General features: G+C 43.5%; 1 protein-coding gene across 4 annotated transcripts in view; it reads left to right on the top strand.

Annotated features, from left to right (window-relative positions):
- The first annotated feature begins 469 nt into the window (after positions 1–469).
- Positions 470–13,784, top strand: part of DIP2C (disco interacting protein 2 homolog C) — a 310,204-nt gene continuing 296,889 nt past the window's right edge. For all 4 annotated transcript variants that reach the window (XM_017819402.1, XM_017819401.1, XM_017819400.1 and 1 more), the window contains exon 1: positions 470–569. In XM_017819402.1, the coding sequence (XP_017674891.1) occupies positions 485–569 (85 nt within the window). In that variant the 5' untranslated portion in view covers positions 470–484. The remainder of the gene's footprint in view (positions 570–13,784) is intronic.

Below are 13,784 nucleotides of genomic sequence, written 5' to 3'. Positions count from 1 at the left end.
GGCGGTGCCCGGCCAGCCCCAGTCGCGGCAGCGGCACCGCAGCGCCAGCGCCGCCGCCAGCCCGAGCCGGGCGGGGACAGCGGGGACAGCGGGGCCGGGCCGAGCCCACGGGGAGCCGCCGCCGCGGTGCCGGGCGGCGGCGGGCGGGGGGCGGGCCGGGCGCGGAGCGGGGAAGCCGATGCGGAGCGATCGCGGGCGGGCGGCGGGAGCAGCAGCCATGGCGGGGCCCCGCTGAAGGAGGCGGCGAAGGAGGAGGAGGAGGAGAGGGGAGGAGAGGAGAAACCTCCGCATTCCCTCCCTCCGCGCCCCGTCCCCTCGCGCGGACCGCCCGCCCGCCCGCCTCCCCCCTGCATGCCCGGCTGAGACCGCGGGGAGGACTCAGCACCCGCCGCGGCCCCGCCGCCTTCCCGCGCCCCGCCAGCCGCGGACAAAGGGGGAGAGCGGGCAGCCAGAGGAGGGGAGAGCCCGTCCCCGCCGCGCGAGCATGGCGGACCGCAGCCTGGAGAGCGTGTCCCTGCCGCTGGAGGTGCGGGCCCGGCTGGCCGAGCTGGAGCTGGAGCTCTCCGAAGGTAAAGGGTCGGCGGTGGGCGCGGGCGGCGCGGCGGCGGCGGCGGCAGCGGCGCGGCACCCCCGGCCCGCTCCCCCATCGCACACCCTCCTCCTCCCTGCGGCCCTGCGGTGCCGGCCCCGGCCCGATGGCGCCCGGGGGGCTCCCGGGGGAACCCTCCCGCCGGCGGCTGGCGGGGGGACCCCGGCGCGGGGGTTTTGTTCTACCTGCGAGCCCCCCGCGCTCCGCCGCGGCGCAGGCGGGGGCGGCAGCGGGGCTCTGGCGGCGGGGGCTCGGCCGCGCACGCGGTGGGGCTGCAGGAGGTGGGAAACGATCCGCGGGGATGGCTCGGAGGGGCTCCTGCCCTGCCAGGGAAACGCGGCTTCACGGAAACGTGCCGTCCTACCTGCGTGCCAAACCCCGCTGTGGCCGCATCGACAGACTCCCACGGAGTCCACGCAGCGTGTGTGTGTATGTGTGTGTCGGCTGCAACAAAACACGCCGTGATAAGGTCGTTTTGGACAATACCAGTCAGGTCACTCAGAGGAAACGATATTTGATTTTGTTTTTTTTTGTTTTTTTTTTTTTTTTTAATTGCGGGATTTTTTTTAGCGTGCAATTGAAAGCTTGCGGTGGTTCCTTGGCGTGGTTGGTTGTGATGCTCCGCCGGTCCCCGGGCTGGGAAGGCGCGCACGCAGCCCGCGCTGTTGCCGTGGCAGGGAGGATGAGCAGGAGCCCCAGCCCGCCCTCCGCTCCTCAGCCCGGCTCCCGCTCCCCGTTTCCATGTGTATTAGCGCCGGGGTAGGAGCGAAGGGCAGGCAGCGATGAGTGCCTGTCAGTAGCCCTCGCTGACGGGCATTGAGCGCCCAGAGTCGCGGAGACGATTTTAGTGTATCAAATGTAATCTCTGTCTCCCAGAGGAAGAGAGTGGGGAGTATTTATACATACTAATGCTAGGGTTGGCTCTTTCCTGAAATGCAAATCTGCTATTCGCTGCCTCCCCCTCTTTTTTTTTTTTTAATGAAACCCCCAAATGTCAGGGTTCATTCACCACCGAGAGACTACAGCACTTTACAGAAGGAACAAATGACCCAGCGTGTCCCAAATTAGTTATTGGAAGTGGTCGATATATTGACCTGTCTGTCTGTCTTCTGTCTTTTTGTAACGGTTTGTAAGGGCTCCGAGCCAGAAAGTAAAATGCGCTGGAGCCAGTTTCATCAGCAGGGAGGAGCTGATGTTGACATTGTATTTTCCTTTTTAACGCTTTGAGGGTGAAGAGAATGAGCTACTGAGATTGCATGTGGCTCTCATTTCTGTGCCTCCCCCTCCCTGAGGGTGCCTTGAAAACTTGAAATAAGAGGAGTTAAATACAATATTGCCTTTCTGTGGTGCACTGCCTGTCCATTGGCCTTCATCTACAGTAGTGAGGGTGGGAGAAACGACTGTTTATGTCATGGTATATGTAACGTTTCCAGTTTATGCAGAAAATGCTTCTTGGTGTGCTTCTTCATTGTCTACACACCAATGAGATACTAATTAAAACAGCTGTTAGTAAATGCTTGCAAAAAAACCCAAATCAAACTGGCACAGACCTTCAATAAATATGCTAATGCAGTGTACCAAAGTTGTAATACAGTTTTACGGTGCAGTTTCTGTTGCTGTAAGCATAATCCAAGAAGGCTCTGAGGAAGTGGGACATGGTTTGAAATTGGGCATTTGTATTTGCACTGCTGTAACTTCCCTGCAGCTAGAGCTGGAATGAGTTTAACCCACTGACAATATCTTTCCTTCTGCACCATTGATGTTACACCCGGCAGATGGGATGGCTCTTGTTTCCTGACTGTGGCAGCCTAAATGAAGATCAGTTGGAATTGCGAGGCAGGTGGAGAAAGGGCAACATCCTTTTCAATGTCTTCCCCCAAGATGCTCTTGATGTGTTCTTAGTCAAGTAATGACAGTGTTCAGTGCCTGAGAAAATGAAACAATTTACTGCTTAAAGCTCCTACCTTTAGGCACCTGTGTTGCAACTTCTGGCCTGTTCCCAAAATCATTCCTTAGAGATAGTGGGATTGGTCATTTGTACAGTTCTACTGTGCTGTAGAAGTCTGCTCATACTCTGGCCATGCTAACTCTTGAGTTAAATGGTTTTCAAGGCAACTTTGTGCATCTTTACACCCAGAACATGCAGTACCTTAGGCATGTGTTTCACTCGGCCAGTCCATAATGAGCCAGTCCAGTGCCTTCAGCAGAGTTCAGTCACTGAGATACACTTATGCACATGCATAAGAGTTTGCAAGATTGAGGTTTTAGCATGTGTTATGCTTATGACGTGTTAGGGTGTCTCTGCTGCTTTTGTGAAACTGGAAACTGTTGAAGGCAATAGACAGGCAACTGCATCCTTGAATGTGTGTTTGGGTCTCAGTGATGACATTGGGAGCTGAGTGACTGCCATAATTTGTGCCCCTTTTTAAAGTGCTTTCCGAGTCAGACTTGCTAGGAAGATGGTTTTTCAAGTGCTGCGTGACTGAATCATTGCATATGTTGTTTGTGACTGTGAGTTTTTAATTTCTGGTGCCACTGAGTGCAGTGGGTCTTACAGCTGCCACTTGTACCCAAGCAGTGTGGTTCTCTGGTGCCAAAACCTGCTACAGACAGTGCAGCTTTAGGAACAGCTTCTGAAAGAGCTGCTGCTTTGTGGAAAAGAGAGGAGCACCAGCAGGATTACTGCAAGGTTATTGCTTGGCTGTGAGCTAAAGCTTGTCTCGTTCCTAGCTCTAGGAAGTGTGATAGCGTGGGTCCTGCCCACACAGTGCATCTCAAAGCTGAACATAAAATAGCTGGTGTCCGTGTGACTGTGGCCAGACTGCTGGGTGCTGTGCCACTAACGCAGCAGGCACTGTGCAGGTGTTGTAATTACAGTCTCCACTGGTAGTCATCACACGTTTAAATTTGGCCATGGCGTTTTCCCCCACCTTGTAGCCAAATTCTGTGTTCCTCATTAAGCTGCGCACTCGGCACAGCCTCACTGGCGGCAGGGATGTGGCAGGAGAGCCTCAGGAAGTGTCTACTGGACAGGTAGCTTGCGTTTGGTAGCTGATAGAGCAAAGTGCCTTTCTCATTGCTTGAGAGGGAGGAGGAAGGTCAGGAAGGTGTTTACTTGGTGTTCTGCAAAGTTTGTCTCTGTGGCAGTCCTAACCTGTTGGTTATTGTGGGCAAGCCCATATACCTTCCACCTTCCCTTTGCTGTGGTCTGAATGGGCTTTTTTTTGGTTTAAACATAGCTATTTAAAAGGTACTATGGATGCAAATTAGAATAACCATTTTCGATTTTGTTAGTTTCATTATGATGATTTGTCAGGTGAAGATCAGTCAGAACCAGAAACCCTTACCAGGTTCCTCCATGTCTGTGTGCAGGTAGCCTGCCCCACACGAGGACTGAGTGCCAGAGGCAGCTGGCACTCTGAAGGGTGTTGAGAATGAGTTTCACAGTGATGTATTGGTATGTGACAGTATATTCAGCTTGACATCAGTAGTACACTTGTGGATGTAGTTTTCATGTCATTTTGAGAAGGGAAGATTGCTGCTGTGTTTCTCAGGACATAAGGGCTCAACAGCACTTTAATTTTTATGAATATTGAAAGTTGTGGAATCATCCTTATCCCACCCGATATTCCGGAGGCATTTGTTTTGTTGTGTTTGAGTGAAGGTGCTTGATGCTGGTATGTCACATACATGTTCTTTGCACTCCAGTAGTTTCCACTGAGCCAACTAAAGCTTGCATTGCTCAGAACTAGCCCTTCTAGGCTGATGCAATCAACATGTCACTCTGCAGTAGCTGTTCTTCAGGGCTGCTTAGAATTTTACGAGGCTTTAGTTTTCTAACGATGTATAAAATTGTACTGGGTGGAAATAGATGAATCATCCTGTTTTTTAGAATAGCTTGGGGGTTGTTAGCTGAAGAACTGATTTAATAAAACCAGGAGTCCTGAAATGTGCTGTCTTATTAAAAAAAAGTAATTCTACAACCCCTCCATTCTTAAAAACACTTAAAAATTTAAAAAATCCCCCCCTCTTTTCTCATTTTACCCTGAGTTTATGGTATACAAGGTTATTTTGCCCTTCCAATTACTTCCTGAACCAAAATTAATTGGGAAAAGATGCTCTGTAGTTCTTCCAGTATTTTATCCAAGTGTCAGATAACACAGCAGAAACACGTAAAGAACCACAGATGCCACATGGAAAATGTGAAAACCATCCTGTTCAGAAACTGTTCTCCCTATATTCCACACTATCCTTCCAGTCCTCTTCCATTTTAAACACATGAGGCATAGCAGGTTTCTTTTTTTGAAAGTCTGAACTTTTCTCCAAAGAGCACTTTCATAAAAGAGTCTCAGCAGATCTTTAATGAGTGGTTACTGATTCCCAAAGGCACTGCATGTGCAGTCACCTAATTAATTTGGTCTTCAGCTTTCGTTGTATCGACTGGTTTGATTATATTTGGTAATATTACTTGGGTTGACTGAGTCATTGTCTGGCCAGGTTTATTATTTTATTAGGTATAAATTTTGTTATTTGTTGTCTGTATGTAGTCACTGGGTTGGGACCAGAAATGTGTAGTTACCTCCTCTAGTTACTATTTCTCCATAACATTTACCAGCCGGCTCTTCACTCACAGTAAGGTTTCAAAGTGTGAAAATTTCAATAACTAGCACACCTCTGTGATTTGGGACACAAAGTCATTCTTTTAATTCACTCCTTGAGAGATAGTGCTCTGCTTAGCAAGTGGATATCACCTGCTCAATGACAGAGTGTTAATACTTCCTCAGTTTAGGTGAGAAATGAACTAAGAAATTCAATACTCACATTTGCTTCTTGTTGTTTTTCGAGCCATTGGGGTGCAGTTGGCTCATGTTTTCAGTTATTTTTTCTGGCAAAGAGAGGACTAATTTACTCCAAATACATAAAGCTGAAATTTTCATGTCAGTTACATACGAGATCTAAGGCTTTAAGAAAATATACTGGATACCATGGGAGTGGTGATAAAATCAAGAGCGCTGGCAACAGAAACTTTTCTTTCTTTGTAAAATAAAGCTCCTCTCATCAGCTCTTTTGTTTCTCTGATGGTGCTCAAGTTGGAGAGGGACAGTAACTCGATTATTTTAAAACCAGGTTCAATTCACTCATGAATTAACCATTTGCATTTTAAGGCACGGAAATTTGAAGGGTTTCCTTTTTTTTTTTTTCTTTTTCTTTTTTACCTGCCTGACTTTACTGTGCTATTTGGACTTAAGGGCTTCTAATGGGCGGTGTCGCATCAAAAGAGTTCTCTGCCACTCATTCAGTTGAAGTATATGGTAATGCCTTGTAAAATAGACTATGCAAATCTCCAGGATGTTCCCAGAACAGCTGTCCTGAAGGCATGCTGTAAATATACCTTTATTGCCAGCTGATGTTGAGCAGCATTGATGCCCAAGGGTTACACTTAATAGATCATTCAGATGATCTTTACTGTGTTACACAACTGACATACTGGAAACACTTTTCCCAAGGATGTGTGAAAATTGCCAAGGGGGTGTCAGTTTTATAGGCAAAGCAGGGAGTAAGCAATGTATTTATAACGAGAACACGATTGTAAGGAGCTGCCCTTTGCAGCTTCAGGGTACGTCTGCGTGATGCTGCTGCACAGAGCAGGGAGCAGGAGCCAGCGCTGCTTCCCCTTGCCAAACCAGCAATGTGCACCTATGGCTGTGAGTCAACATGCCGCTTTTCTCTGGAAGGGTGTTGACCTGCCTGTGTTAATCCATTAGGAGGGGAATGCTGTCATTTTGATTTTGAGCAAACCAAATGTCCTTTGGTATCAAAGGAATTCAGGTTTAGCACACCTCTTTCCTTTGTATTTGATTTTTTCTCAGGGAAAAGTATTTTCATGCTGTATAAAATGCAGATATAATAGACTAATTGCTGAGGCAAGATTTGGATTGGGAGCATCAAAAAGATCAATGTTTCTCTGAAGGGATATCGATAGACTCCTTTAGGTTTTCATAGCTGAGAATGGATGTCTGTGGTGTGGTACAGAGAATCCTAAATGTACCATAGCTCTCCTATACTTAAAAATGCATTGACTGTGTTTTAATTTTTTAAGAGGCTATTTGTATAACGCATCAAGCAGGACATATAATTTTTTAAAAATAACTGCTTTAATTCCCCAGCAACTGTCAGACAAGATGACTCACTGCAGTATAAGAATTCAGCACAGCACATCACAGATTTGACACAAACTCTTAATCCATGTAAAATTATGCATGTATATTCCCCTATCTTCCCGGTGGGTGAGCTTCAATTTTGCCAAACTCCTGATGATCCCATTCTGCCTTCTCTCCTCCCCCGCCTGCCTTTTTTTCCCCCCTTTCTTCTTGAGTACCTCCTTGCAGTCAGTAGCCCCAGTGCGGGGTCTGGATGCAGCAGTCTTTTCCTGGCTTGTGAAGAGCCTTTCCTGATTGTTACCAACAGCCCCTGATTCTCCCCTTGGCTGCGGTGGTGTGTGGGGGCATTTCCAAAACATGATTGCTCTCTGCAGAGTTCTGGTCTTTCCTTCTATTACTGGGGTAAACATACACTAAGAAACGGGAACTGGTTTCATTTAACTCCACTTGGTGCATTGCATCAGGGAATTGCTCATTTTAGACCTGTGTAAATAAATCTTTTTTTGGTTTTTTTTTGGGTAATCTTACCTAGGGCTTCTAATTGCTAGCCAGTATTATTTATCATTAGGATTAAATATAACTTTAAAACATGTATAAAACATACTGGAGACACCATGATATTCTGTAATAAAACAGCAAATATAGGAATAGAAATACTTAAATTAATACAGCTTGAGAGACAGATGCTGGGAAGACTGTGGCCACGGCTTTGGCTGGAGCCTCTGGCCACACAAGAGAAGGCTTCTGCCTTAAAGCCATGTGAAATCCTACCAGGACACCCTCTGCATGGCTCTTGGGGGATGGAGGGAGCCATCCCAGGGTGCTTCTTGTAGTCCCCTCTTTTGAGAATAGGGTTGTTTGCTGGTTCTTGGCAGTTTGATAGGCATAGTCTCTTTGACACATAACCTGCAGTGCTTAGAGCAGCATGAAGTGCTCAACCCACAACACGGGGTGTGGATAATTGCTACATTATTTTACAACAGAAGTTATCATTGAAAAATATATGATGTCTTGATGATCTCTTCTTAAGACTATCATAGTTATCATTGGATAACTAGAGAAAGAAAGGATTCTCATAAAGGATCTTGATAACTTGGAAGAGAAGTTGTTTCCTATGACTTTTGAAGGGGCTGTTTGATTTCCAAAGACTGGACCATTTAGGATGCTTTTATGTGTATGGCTAGGTGTGCAGAGTGGTGGCAATTGAGGGGACAGAGGGATTCTTCAAATGTTGTCTGCTAATATGAAAGTAAAAATGGATATTAAGACTTGTTTGGTCCTATTTCTGTCTGGATCTAGAAATCGTACCTCCAAACTATGATATCTGCATTCAAATCTTCGCTTGATCTATATGTATGATTACAATAAAAAAAAATCTTGTAAGTCTGGTCTGGTAAGAGCTGTTCAGAAGCCAGGAAAATGTTTCTTAATGAACTCTGTGACAAATACTGAAGTGTAAATAATGGAACCTTATTTTTCACTGGTAGGCTGGTGATTGAAAGTTTGCCTAGACTAGCAAAAGTTCAGAGACTTCTGGTTGGCTTAGAGACCCAAATGAATTGTTCTGACACTCTTTTTCCTACTATGTAGATGTCCATGTGTCCATAAACAGCCTGGCAAAATAAAGAGACCTTAGCAACAGTCTCCTCAGAGAAAGCAGGTCTGGACTGTTCCATCTGTGTGGACCCTCCAGAAAGAGTTATGTGGTATTAGCAGGATGATTACAGGGCTTTTGTATCTATTAACACCATTTAATGAGAAAATAGACCAAACTGGTCTTTGGGCTTCTAGTATCTCATTATGGAACAGTTCTGAAATTGTACAGAAAATTTCCTTCTGAAATCCATACACTATAACTACAGTCTCATATAGCTGCATGCCTCAAGGTAATAGCAAATAATGAAACTTCACCTTTTTTCTTTTGAGGGGATATCCTAAGTCATATTACCTCATATTTTTCATGGTTGCACTTGCAAGGAGAACGAGCAAAATTTAGAATTTTGCCTCTCTTATCCTTGTTGAAAGAAATATCGTTCAAATAATGGGAAAGTATTTTTGATGAATGTTTGAACAAATAAAGTGATGGTATTATGGTGACATGCGAACAGTTCGACTTTGGTGAAGAATCTTAAAATGGAAATTGTGTTTCAAATGTTAGACTTCTTTGACAGATGCCTGAGGATGAGCAAACAACAGTTACCTAGTGAAACAGCAAAATGCAGAAACATCCCTGTTCTTTCCTGAGTGATGATAATGGCAAACCCCTCTGCTGAATTCACTGGAAGAGCCCAGTTTCACTTGCCATATTTTTTTAGTCTGAAAAAAAAAAAGCATTTTTAAGAAGATGCTGTAAGTTTTCTAAGTGTTTTGAAATGAGGGGTTACCTGTTTTAGTTAAAAATACTGTGGAGCGATTTTTACTTCTAAGAGGGAAATTACAGGCAGTACTTTTATTTGGCCTCTACTTTAAATTGGCTCCATGTTGTAATGGAAAAAAGTTGATTTGTTGTGTTGAGCAACGACAATGGGACTAGCAGCTGTTAAATTTAATTTTTTTTAATGATAATGAACAAAAGTCTTGCATTTTTTGTCTGTGAATGTTATGCTGCCAAAGCGTTTGACACATTCCAGTCACAAGGTGTCTCTTACAAACACTGACTTCAGTCATAAGAGCATCTGTACCACTGACTTGGGAGAATTTGGCAAAACAGTTCGGAAGAGATCCGTAGAAGTGACTAAGAGTAGAGGCATGGACGTTAGGGATTAAAGCGGTCTTAATAAACATTGTTTACCAGGAGAAAGATGAGTGTTTATTTGGGTTATTTGACAAGCCTTGTGTTGGGCAAGGAGGAATACTTTCTTGTAGTGCAAAGTTAATGCAGCGCTAGTGGTTCAAAACATGAGAAAATCGAACTCCTAGGAATGGAAATTAGACAAATGCAGGTTGGAGATAAGACAGAAAATATTAATAAGGCTAGATAAACACTGAAGCACTTGCATAGAAAAAAAGATTCAACAGCTTTCTAAAAAATATCTACCCACTAGTAGGATGGATAGAAGACTCCTTTCTAAGACATACTGAATGGAAGGAGTCTGTATATGTAAATAGATAGGTATGTAAACCAGTGAATCCACCCTTGGCCAGAAATATACTGGTTTAAGTGCAATAAATACTTTTTTAGTAGCATTTTATAAATGTTTTAGTCCAGTATTATGATATATGTTTTCCTGGTGCCTTCAGAAAATGCTGCAACAGCTGAGAAATTTAGATTTAGTATGTTTTCAGTATTTTACTAGGGATGATTTGACATTTACTTGCAGTAGTAATTTGTTTTAAGTCAATATTGAACACTGTAAGGATGTGCATACATTAGAGTTTGAGAGGGTATCAAATGCAGCCGCTATGATAATACTTGCTTAAATAGTGACTACACATATATTTACCAGTAGCTCAGGGGACTTCTCTATAAGCATGAAGTGGCAGAACAATAATATTTTTAAAAGCTTCCCTAAACTTTATTGTATTTAGCTTGGTCATTGGTTTTTACAAAATGGTATTGTCCATTTTAATCATTTGGATAAAAAATAGGAGAGCACTTGTTTCCTCTGAAGATTAATCCTTCATGCATCCTTGATGCTTCAGGGAGGTGAGGTCTGTACTCAAAACTGAAATGAGTTGCAGTAAGACAGCTAGTGTATTATTTCCTTCTTTAGTTGCATATTTCCTTTTAGCTTTCACACTGTAGATATGGTGTATATTTTTAGGTAGCAGATCTGTAATTATTGTTTCTTTCATTTCCCTTTTGTGTTTCTTGAAATTTTTAGTATTATTTGTAATTCACTTGTGATTTTAATGCACCTTGAATCCATGCTTTTCCAGCATACTAACTTGCAGCTAATGAGAAGCCCTTTCCTACTTTGAAGGCAAACCCAGTTCTCGTTGGAAGGTTTCGTGAGGATGGTTGCTCTTTGCTCTGATGTCTTTGCTTCTGCCTCACTGGCCAGTCGTGGCAACTTGGATTTGCCCTCTATGTTGTGGTGATAGGTGAAGGGTGTAGGAGCAATAAAAGTGACTGTGCCTTTGTGCTGCCATCTGAAGGTCTGTGAAAACTGTTTTGTTGATTGGGAGCTTCACCAATCTGGTATCGTTGACCTCCAGCAGCAATCACTTCTGTAGGACAGTGAAACAGAGACATTTTCCTTTGGCTGCAGTGGGAGAAGATATTTGCTGTTGCTTAGCCCAGACGCTTTTTCTTCTTGAGCACGATGATGCTTTGGCTGGTATTGTCTGCTGGTGGTACTTCCGTGGAAGGTGAGGGCTCATGGCAAGTCCAATATTTCTTCTTCATCTTTGAAGGTCAGCCTTCTGTCTGTTTTTTGTTCTACAGAAGATGCTGTGTGGCCAGGAGAGGTGACTGGGGTCACCTTGGGAAAAGTGAAGAAGCTTTGTGCGGGATGCGTTGAGCCAGAAATAGCCACAGTGATGTTGAATTTTGTCTTTGACTGTTGGACCTTTCAGAGACACTTGGTAACTTCTGGTTAATCTAGTCTGTAACAGTGTTCTCTCCATAGGATACTTTTCTAACAAGTACAGGAAGCCTGAACCCCTTCTCATCAGTGCCACTTCCTCTGTCCTGGCAGGAATCCAGGATGGTTCATTGCACCAGCTCTTTGTACTTTTCAAGAAATATGCTGGGCTCTTTTCTATCCTGAAGATCATGCAAAGACCACAGCATCTCTGAAGCTTAAAGAATTTCAATGTGAAATCCTCTTACTGTGTAATGCTGTTTGTTGTTCCTAGGTGGTGGTCTGGCTTTGGCTGACCTGCAAAATGCTTTTCTGTGTATTTTGGTAAAATAATATCACCTGCAATATCACATCTTTTACACATCATTCAAAATGTCACATTAGATACGTATGTTTCTTGAAATGCACACTGGCTCTTCATTGCTCTTCGTGATCATAATTGGTTACTTCTGGTAAATAATAAATACAGTTTCAGATTCGACTTCCTTTATGAACCATTCCGTTGCAGGATATACTAGAAATAACTCCATGCCTCATCTGCCAACTTGATTCTTTGTACCTTTTTAGGACTGAAGCGACTTATCTAGTACTACATTAAACTGAAATTGGGAAGAAGAAGCCAACTCTTCTTTAGAGTGAGCTTTTTAAACATGAACAGCTTTGTGTTTTGAATTTTACAGTTTTTTACTCTGTCATAAATCTGCTCTAACTCAAACAGCCAAAGAAGTCTCCCCTGACTTTTCCCCAGATTAAAAGGTTGTTTTGCCAGTGAGGATCTTCTAAAAAGTAATAGTTTGAAAATGGCAGCAGATAGATGCTACCTAAATGTCTTATTTAAGTAATAAACATGTTACTCATGCTTCTTCGTCAAAAACTGCTCACATGGTTATGTTACAGTTAGGAGAGTCTAAAGCATCTAAGTAACTATATCCTTCTGAAATACTGTGACATCTGTTCTTCTCCAGGCTGCTTTTGAAAATATTGTGTGACTGTTGTCATGGACTGGGTCAACCCCTCATTGGTTTCTACATTCCACCCCTGAGCCCAGCACGGATGATAAAGCAGCCACACCTCATGGAGATGGGCTCCTAGGAGAGTGCAGTAGGAATTACAGGAAAATTACAATAGGAATTACAGTCAGAGGGTGTTTGAAGTCTCCCCAAAATAGCAGTATGGGAGTACTTTCAGTGTAAAAGCTAAAGCTTAAGTTTCAGGGGATTCAATAAGGAGGGAGTATAAGTTTGCCAAAATATATTCTTGTATTTATTTTTTCTCTCAGAATGAAGTTCAGTTCACCTAAAAATAAATGGCAAAAGCTATGTTGGCATCAGGACTGCACTAATGGGTGTACTTCCCCTTAAAGCTATGTCTGAATAGTCAGAAACAGTCTGTGATATTTAAGGCTCTATGCTAGGGTGTATGTAGAAAGAAACAGATACTTTTTCTTCTCTTTGTGTCTAGTCGCTGGTGGTTCTAAGAAAACATTTTGCATTTCAGACAGACCATTTACATGTATGGACCAACAGGCCATGATGTACTCCAGTGAAAGCCTCACTGAGGACTGGGAAACCTGTCCATATTTACAGAAGTTGGTACCAGTTTACTGGAAGCAACTCGTGATCACAAAAGCTCTACAGAAATTCTGATCCTTTGTGATGGTTGGTATCACGTCTTTCTATGTGACAGAGAGAGAAAGCAACCGTATATTCCTTTTCTTTTCATTTTTTCCTTCTTCTCACCTTTCTCTCTCTCTGTTTTCCCCCCATTGTTTAATTTCTGACCTTCAGGGCTTCTCCATAAAGGCATCTGGCCCTGGTGTGGCAGGGTCAGTCAGCCATCCTGCTCCACATTCCTTGGTCATCTGTCTTTCCACCAGTCCTCTTAAGCAGGAGACTTGGTGCAGGATCATGATGTAGATAATTCATGTGATGCCTCCTTTTGCAATAGCTTCTTTTTTTCACATGTGAAGGAGTACTCATGAGGCATGTCAGGACCAATGTGCTGAAAATGGAAATCTTTTATTCTTAAATTGATTTAAAACAAATTCTTGTCTTGGAGTAACAAACTTGTTAACTACCGAATCTCAAAGTATGTAGAGATCTTGTATCTCTACTTTTGGAGTGTGTTCTGCTAATCATACTCAATGTTTGCTTTTTTGGTCATTGCTGTTTACTTCTACTTTATCATGTTTGCTTAGAGCTAGATTAGGATGTCCTCCATGCAGTGTGAGACATTTATGGAGAAATGTGCATCTTAAATTTCTTGAAACCTGATCTGGAGATAAGTCATGACACCTATTTTCTATCTAAAAATGCTTTTCTCTTAATGATTCCCCCATTCAGTGTGGGTGGTTGTTTTTTTTGTCTAAATTCACGTGAAACCCACACTAAACAAAAATACAGCTAATAGAGCCTAAAATTATAAAGGAACTGCTTGTAAAGAGCCGGCAATGCTGTCTACATGATGAAAGCCATTTAAATTGTTCAGGCATAAAGCGTGGATTAGAAA

This window comes from Lepidothrix coronata, unplaced genomic scaffold (assembly GCF_001604755.1).
Source record: "Lepidothrix coronata isolate B3197 unplaced genomic scaffold, Lepidothrix_coronata-1.0 Scaffold74, whole genome shotgun sequence".
Lineage (NCBI taxonomy): Eukaryota > Metazoa > Chordata > Aves > Passeriformes > Pipridae > Lepidothrix > Lepidothrix coronata.
The sequence above is the reverse complement of the archived record's forward strand: the minus strand, read 5'-3'. Positions and strand labels throughout refer to the sequence as shown.